Below are 8632 nucleotides of genomic sequence, written 5' to 3' on the forward strand. Positions count from 1 at the left end.
GAAACAAAGGATGTATGAGGTTACATGATACGTAGCATGAAGACACTTTCTTCCAGAAGTAACTTTTTTCTGTGCGCTGAATATAAATGCCATGTCATTCGTTCATTCATTCTTCATATATTTTAAGAATTGGCAAACAGACATTATGTTTTGGTCTCTGTGTTTGGTATACCATGTAGTGAAAGACTCTAACTGGGACTAATGTTTTTCTCTCCCATGGAAGTAAACCTCCAAACACTCTGAATAGAGTTGAGTTTTCTTGATGGTTTGGAATATTCCATTCACGTTATATTATTATTGTCTGGAAATCACATGTTTAGTCAATTTATTTGTGTAGTTGTGAAGTAAAATGCACAATTCGGCTAATATTTTTCTTTGTTCTAACATTTTCTCAGGTAGAGTGCCCCAAGCCATATTTGCTTTACCTGATGCCCCTCACTAGAAACATACAACTGTGTCAGGTGTTTGCCCCCCCTCCATCCGTTTAAAAATTCACCTCCTGCCACTGCCCCAAGCAACTGAAACCAGCCTTCTTCTTAACACCCACTCTCATACACACAGTAACATTCACATACTTGAAGCCAAAAAGAATATGACACACAGGTTGTGAAAATGAAGTGAAGCACTGCAAAGCTGTCAAGTCCAGCTGACTGTTCCCCAAAAATGAGAGTTGTATAACATAATCTCCATGATTTTTCATTGCAGTACCATGCCTTTGAAGGAGAGACTGGAGAAGCTTCAGTGTCACTTCACCTGGAGTCTTGAGGAGCAAGACAAAATTGATATAGGACACGTGAAGCAAGGTCTCAATGTCAGAATTCAACACACACCTTACAACAACCGTTCCACCTTTTACGCACTGCAGGCCTATTTACACCAGCGGGAAGGAAGATACCAGGAGGCCCTTGAAAATCTTAAGACTGCCGAAGAGCTTTTGGGAGAAGGTCAACAAATGAACTTGATAGGGACTAAGTTGGTCATCTCTGGTAACTACGCCTGGATCTACTATCATTTGTGTAACTATGAAATGGTAGAGCAGTACCTGGATAGATCTGACATGATTAGTCAGTTTCTTTCTCATCCCTCTCAATCTACACCAACTATTCCTGATATTAGTGGAATGATTGGTTGGTCCCTAATGGCAATTGGTTTTCGATACGGAGAGCGGGCAGCAAGCTGTTTCCAGGCAGCATTGTCAGAAAACCCCAAAAATGTGGAATTCTGTGCTGGGCTGGCTATTGCACTTTATGCAGCGGCCACACGCTATGATGCAGACATGGAACTGAAAGAAAAAGCAATTTCCAAACTTAAGGAAGTCATCCACCAAGAGCCAATCAATTATGAGTGCAGGGCCTACCTGGTTCGGCTGATTAAACGTTCAGACTTTGGCCAAGCGCAAGAACTAGCAGAAGATGTGGTGCAGAACAGTCACGATCCTGAGGTCCTGAGGAATGTGGCATACTTTTTCCTACCACAAAACTTTGAAAGATTCCGTGACATTCTAGAGCAAGCCATTTCCATGGACGGAGATTATTGTCTTCTTCATAGAGACCTGGGCTACTTCTACCAGAAACAACTAATAAAGAATATACGTGCACACATTTTGCCATCACAAAATGTTATAGCAGCAGGGATCCAGGCTTTCAAACGTGCCATTCAATTGGCTCCACTTTGTATTTATGCAAAAATTGGCTTAGCAGAAATGTATGGAGCGAATAATCAACAGACCTACCAGCAAGAGATATATGATAATCTAGAGAGGGAACTCCCTATTGCCAGTGAGAAATGTCAACAAGCTTTTTATGCCAGCTTCGGGCAATTTCTACTCTATAAGAAACATTTGCTAAATGATGCAGTCAATGTATTTGCAAAGGGCTTCAAAATGTCTAGTAAAACAAAGTATGGAAAGAAATGTGAATCTGAGTTGTCAAAGATAGTCGGTTGGTTTGAGCGAGACGGCAGAACAGAAGAGGCCCGGGACCTATCACAACTTCTCCAACGGATCTAGAAGGGAAGAAATTTTTGTAGAAACAAAAAGTAGTGAGCATGCAGTCATTAGAGTTAGCTATGGCCACATCAGATCAGAGTGCATGGAATCGAATTCTAAACGCAGGCTTCCTAGGATAAGAAAACCAAAACCTTGAATAAATAGAGCAGAATAAATGTTCTTTGAAATACTAAACCAATGAGATTTGGTCTGATGGAGAAGGTGATCTAGTGTGATCTAGTAGCACAGGGCCCAATACACAATGTCATTGTGTACCTAAGTTGTGCTTTGGTGCGCTAACAGGTTGATTTAGGAGTGCAAATCCTCATTACCGGTTCACAGTATGTGATTTCGCACAAGTAAATATATTTGTTATTGCAGACAATTTCCAGCAAGCCAGTGTGCTAGAATTTCTGCATCAACAAATTCGTTTACAGGGGTTTGTTGGTGGGCTAGTCTTTGAAGACACACCTGCATAGGACAGTGACCATCCACAAAGGTATGGGTTTCTGCTAATCACAACCTTTTTAAAAGTGCTATGCTGGTAGCTCCCCTTCCTGAATATTGAGGACAAAAGTGAATAGGTTTTCCGGGTGGGAAGGGAAGGGAACATCCCAAAATTGGCAGGCGTGTACAAGAAATCTCATCTCATCTCCACAGGAAAAATTACGTTCACTGTAGAGATACATAAATAAATAAATAAGTAAAATTTGACATTTTCAGAATAACGTGTCTATATGTGAAAAGTTTGCCCGTGTAAAAACTTGAACGAATCTGGGACATTCACAGGTTACCAGAAGTAATCTCTGAATTCTTTGAAAATTGTCAATAAAGTCAGAAATGCAATCACTATATCAGCTTAATCCAATCTGAGTATATTGCCAGGTTCTTTTAAGTATGGGAACCGCAGCTACAACATAAAAGATACAGAAATGATAAAATATAAAAAATATTAATAGGTTGTAGGAGGAACAATACTTACCATTGAAAAATATGCAGCACAAATTATATTATTATACAAGGGGATGCATTGAAAACATTACAGTGTGGAAATTTCAATTTCTGAGAACAAAAAAGTTGTACTGAGACAATGGAAGTTTTGAAACTCCACAGCTATGAGAGGATGTATTTGATTGTTGTGTATTTTCCTAACGTGTGATTTTCAATTCTATACGTACACAATGTTTAAGAATGGTGATCTAACGGATTTAGCATATACGAGGTCTAATATCGTTAACAAAATTGTATTAAAAGTTTAAGTTAATATGTCTGCTATTAGGACTCACAATTAAACAGACACAACATAAAAAAGTTAATCCATAACTGAAGCATGTTAGATTAATAAACTACAGACAACTACAATGAGACAGTTCCCGATTATAGTCCACTTATTTCAAAGCATGTTAAAACAGCAAATGTTTTCTGTTACTTTCCTATTTGACTGTGTTATTTCTCCCCAGTAGAGAGTGCTGTAATCATGCGGGGAGTCCATATTGTCTGTTGGTATTACCTCAGCAAGGGAGGGGGAGGGGGCACTAAGACAAATCACCAAATGCAAGAAGTCTTTGGGTACAACCGGGAGGGATGTTTGGCAATCGGAATAATGTTAGGAAGAAGCAGCTGGCTAAAGTAATGGAGACGCCGCAGGTTAGAGACTGTTCAAGCTGTGCAGCGAGGTTGCAGAACCAAAGAGGAGATGCTGTAACAGAGAGAATAATAGCAGTATGAGGTGCGCCTGTGGTGAGGGAATGCAGCCAGTGGGGAAGAGAGAGGTGGAAGTAAAGGAGGAAGAAGAGATGTTCAGCGCATGGATTAAGTATATGGTGTGGACAGGAAGGATTATGAGTAAGGAAATGGCTGAAATTTGAGTATTACCGTCATAAGCAGTATTTTCGAGGGAACGGGGCGAGTTATAGGTCACCAAGGCAAGAACACAGGGGAGGTAGATGGCATGAAGAAGGGCGTTAATAAAGTGGGGTTAAAGTTGCTAGAGGTGGCATGAGCAATAAGCATGGGTCAGAATTGGATAGCAATATTGAGGCTTTCATCTATTGTTATGTTATGTTATTTAGATTTGAAAGGAGCAGCTTATCACCCGTTAGGGTATCCAGGCGCTGGAGCAGGAGTGAAGGCCTGGCAGTGCTCCTAGTTGAACAGCCAGGTCTTCAGTTTCCTTTGGAAGTTGAGAAGTGCAGTGGTCGTTCCAGTTTTTGGCGGCAATGAACAAGAAAGCTTGCTCTGCTATCTTGCTTCTGCGGACGCTGGGGATTCGTGTGAAGGAGAGAAAGGTGGAGAGTAGCTGACTATAGGGTTTGTAGAGTTGGAGTCAGCTGTTGAGGTATGCTGGTACTGGTTTGTGGAGGGCTTTGTAGGTGTTGATGAACAGCTTTGATTTGGATGGGTAGCCAGTGTCGTTCAGCGAGGTGGGGAGTGATGTGGGTGCTTCTGGAGACGTCTAGGATGAGTCTGACAGTGTTGTTTTGGATGGTCTAGAGTCTTAGCGTGAGTTGGTTTTAGATGCAGAGTGTGTTGCAGTGGTCTAATGAAATAGGAAGGATGTCCTATCAGACCTGTATTGCTTCTACCACGGCTAGAATTAACTCACGGCTGTTCTAAAGAAAAATCGTAGTTGATTATTTACATTTACTCTTTCATTTCTTTAATTCATCATTTTTTGTACATATTTTTCACAGTAAGAATAAACATACAATAAATACATACATGCTATATATGAACGCAGCCTTAAGCGAGGGTGCCCTTTTTCTTCTGAGTACATAAAGGCCATTTTTAAAAAGTGGGTATTATTTTGCACGGTCATCCCGTGTTCCTCTGCTGTAATGTGGATTGCCTGTCTGGTTTTTGGACGATAGATGGCTAGGAAGCAGGTTGGCTCCCGATAGTCTAGGTAGGTCAAGAAAGGTCTAGATAGACATAGGTTGCGATGGGGCGGAAAAGGGAGGAGATTTCCTTGCACCTCAAAGGGCCTGGTCTGCCTTTGACAAAGCCGTCTCCACCTCCTGCCAGGAATTCACACCAGAGAAGGCCCAACTGGTTATGGCCAGACACAGACACTGTCTGCCAGGAAGATCAAATGATTTTTCTGTACAACTACTGGGTCCCAGACCTCTGGACTTTAGAACTCATCTGGATCAAGAAGACTGCACAGAAGAAGAGCCAGAGAAGCTGCTAAAAAGAACGACTGCTTTGCTGCGTGCTTTGCTGGGCTGACCTGCAGTGGCTGCTTCTGTCTTGGGCAGTGCGATACCAAAGGGGATGATAGACGGAGCGTTAGAGCAAATCAAACACTTACCCCCCAGTCAACTGATCTGGGTTTAATCCATCATCATTCTTTAGCTCACTCCACCACCCCAGTTCAGACATGGCCATATGCAAATCAGTCTGACCCTGTGCCTCATGAGAACAGTCCAGCCCGAACTGCCAAGCCATGTCTTCCCTGGCTCGGAAACAAGCATCCTGGAACCGGTTTCGGGTTCATAACCCTCATCAGCCAGGCTATCTTGAATCCAGTGGCAGAGTGAGCAAGGACCCACGTCTGGGCATACCCTGCCAACTTACGGCTTGGCAGTTCGGGCTGGAATGTTCCCATGGGGCACAGGGTCAAGACTAATTTGCATATGGCTGGGTTCAAACTGGAATGGCATGGTGAGCAAAAAAACGATGGATTTAGGCCCAGATCTCTGTACTGGGGTGAATGTATGACATTGTTCTGCATTCTGTCCATCACCTGTTGATTTTGCATTTGTCACCCCGAGTGGGATGGGTATGCTCAGACGTGAGTCCTGTGCTCTCCATGCCACTGGAATCAAGCTATCCAGGCTGATGAGGGCTGAAAGCCCGAAATCGGTCCTTGGAGGCTTGTTTCCAGTCCAGGGAGGACCTGGCTTGGCAGTTCGGGCTGGACTGTTCCCATGGGGCACAGGGTCAAGACTGATTTGCATATGGCTGGGTTCAAACTGGAATGGCATGGTGAGCAAAAAAACGATGGAGCTAGGCCCAGATCTCTGTACTGGGGTGAATGTATGACATTGTTCTGCACGCTGTCCATCACGTGTTGTTTTTGCATCAGTCTTGGGCAGTGACAGGCCTGGACTGGACTTTCTGCAACCAAATTGGTGAGAATCTCCAAGGGCTTGAGGAAAAGCTTGCCCCCTGTTCACAAAGTCTCAGGAACAGCAAAGACTTCAGGTTCTGCGACCCACAGCACTGGGGACAGTGTGTTTTGTGCTGCAACCTGAAGAACACCACTCGTCGACATCCACCGAAGCTTTGGCACCGCATAGGACACTGCCGCAACGCCGCACCGCGACCGTGGTCTCACCGATGACACCTGCTGTTAACATCACCGAGCTGCTCCTGACATCACGACCTGTGGGCCCGCACTCTGCAACACCTCGCTACAGGACAACGCCGTGGCCTTCCTGACGCCGCCACCTCCCGCCGAAATCGATGCCGCTGCTTGCACTGTGGTTCGGGGGACCCGCTCGTAAGTTACACGACACACCGCCCTCATCCCACACAGCAGCTTTGGACCACCGACGCCAGTGTCATCGACTCCAGTTCATCAGCCGACGACAGCGCTTCAGGAACGACAAAGCCGCTGCTTGCACTGTGACCTGCTAGCATCATGATAAGCACCGCCTCCAACTCTCACCGTGACCCTGATCACTCCGATGGCTGCTATCTGACGCTGCCCTGGGGGCACCGCGAGCCGCACCGCTGCGCCTATCACCGCAGCACCTGACGCCTGTTGGCACCAGCGCTCCTGATCCCATCAGAAAGGAGCTCGACCTGCAATGCAAGAGACTTCAAGGGCCCCATCGCCCTACATCTCTGAAAGGTATTGTTTGCAGGTCTTCACGACACCGTAGCTGGCCTGCGACCCCGCGGTCAGCCAGAACTGTTTTTGAATTGGTGTGTTCACAACATCGTGGTAGCCCGGACAGAGCTATCCACACAAGGAAATCTTTTTATTCACCGTATTTTTGAACTGAGAACTTTTAAGTATAGTATTGCAGATTTTCATCATTTTTGGTCTTGTTTTAAGTATATAAAAATATTGGATACGTTTCTAAACTGGTGTGGTGTCCTTTTGTAGTGCGTACACTGTGTTACTGTTGGTTATGTTTAAATGCTTTACATACTGCCTCTAAGATAAGTCTGGCTGCTCGTGCCATGCTACTAAGAAGGTGAGCAGGGGTTATTTTAGACTTGTAACTCCCTTATCCTGACTAGAGGGGTGGTTTTGCCTGGCTTTGGCCCACGCCCTAACCTACCCAAAATCCATTTCTAACAGTACGTTTCATTGGAAAGTATGTTAAAAACTCCACCTTCTTCAGGATCACCAAGAATAACTAATTGAAATTGTTTGAACAGCAAGGGGATATCTAGAATAACATAATGATTAACTGCAGACCAGCCACAAATGCAAAACTGTAAACTTTTTTAAATAAAGCACTTCTACTGCACAAGTGAGAGGCCTTCACCAAAAACCAAAAATTTGACAAAAAAATAATTAAAACCTACAACAAGACAATTGTAGTGTCCACAGAATTTCTTAAACCTTATAACCCACATGGAAAGACCAAAAAAGCCCTAGGGTTCTAAAAACAACTCTTGCTGCATGTTCGTTCTATGGTGGATAGTAAAGAACCGATTGTGTAACCTAAAATATGTTGATACATAGGAAGTGGTGGTTATAATATAGTTGTCAAACGCGGGATGCACACAAAGCGCACCAGCCAGACTCACACTCTGGCTTCCATCCTGCACACACATAACCTCAGACCTCACAGAGTTCCACTGGATCCCCGTCCACAAATACACTATCTTCACGCTCTTCACACACAGTTATAAAGTCTTGCACAATTTAGATCACCTAATCCTTAACAGCTGCATCAATTTCCAATCCCTGACCACAAACCTATTTTCGGTCAGCCTTCTGCTCACTGACATGATCTGAATCCACAAATCCAGAGCCGGCGGGTACACCTTCTCATCACTCATACCCAAACAATAGCCTGGAACAATCTCCCCCTGCACAGCAGAGCCACCTCCTTAGTCTCTGTTTTTCCACAAAAAACTGAAGACATTGTACTTTACCTAGACCTAAGACTCAGCCAGCCCGGTGCCCTCCCATCTAATGAGTGGACACCCTCTTGAGTGAGATGTCCGCTCTACAAATAGTAAAACCATAACATGTGATGATATAGTTCAAAAAGATTCTAGCCCTGACAAAGTCATTGGGAAAAAAAGAACACAAAGAGATGATGGAAGGAGCGCTGAAACTTTTCAGACACTCTCCCCCAGTTATAGATCTGTGTTGAATCCATTTTCATTCTTTAGCTCACTTAGCCACCCCAGTTCAGACACAGCTATATGCAAATCCGTCTTGACCCTATGCCTCATGGAACCAGTCCAGCCCGAACTGCCTGGATCAGAAACAAGCTACCTGGGATCAGTTTTGGACTAACAGCCCTCATCAGCCAGGCAATCTTGAATCCAGTGGCAAAGTGAGCAAGGGACCCAAGTCTGGGCATACCCTGCCAACATAGGCCGAACAAAGCAAACAAAAGTAGATGATGGACAGAGCGCTGACACTTTTCAGACACTCACCCCCAGTCACAG

General features: G+C 44.3%; 1 protein-coding gene across 1 annotated transcript; it reads left to right on the forward strand.

Annotated features, from left to right (window-relative positions):
• The first annotated feature begins 709 nt into the window (after positions 1-709).
• Positions 710-2144, forward strand: LOC144769313 (interferon-induced protein with tetratricopeptide repeats 5-like). The gene has a single exon (XM_078653388.1). The coding sequence runs from the start codon at positions 710-712 to the stop codon at positions 2006-2008; it is 1299 nt and encodes a 432-aa protein (XP_078509514.1). The 3' UTR covers positions 2009-2144.
• Positions 2145-8632: the final 6488 nt, after the last annotated feature.

The sequence above is a fragment of the Lissotriton helveticus genome, chromosome 1_1 (assembly GCF_964261635.1).
Source record: "Lissotriton helveticus chromosome 1_1, aLisHel1.1, whole genome shotgun sequence".
NCBI classification, from domain to species: domain Eukaryota; kingdom Metazoa; phylum Chordata; class Amphibia; order Caudata; family Salamandridae; genus Lissotriton; species Lissotriton helveticus.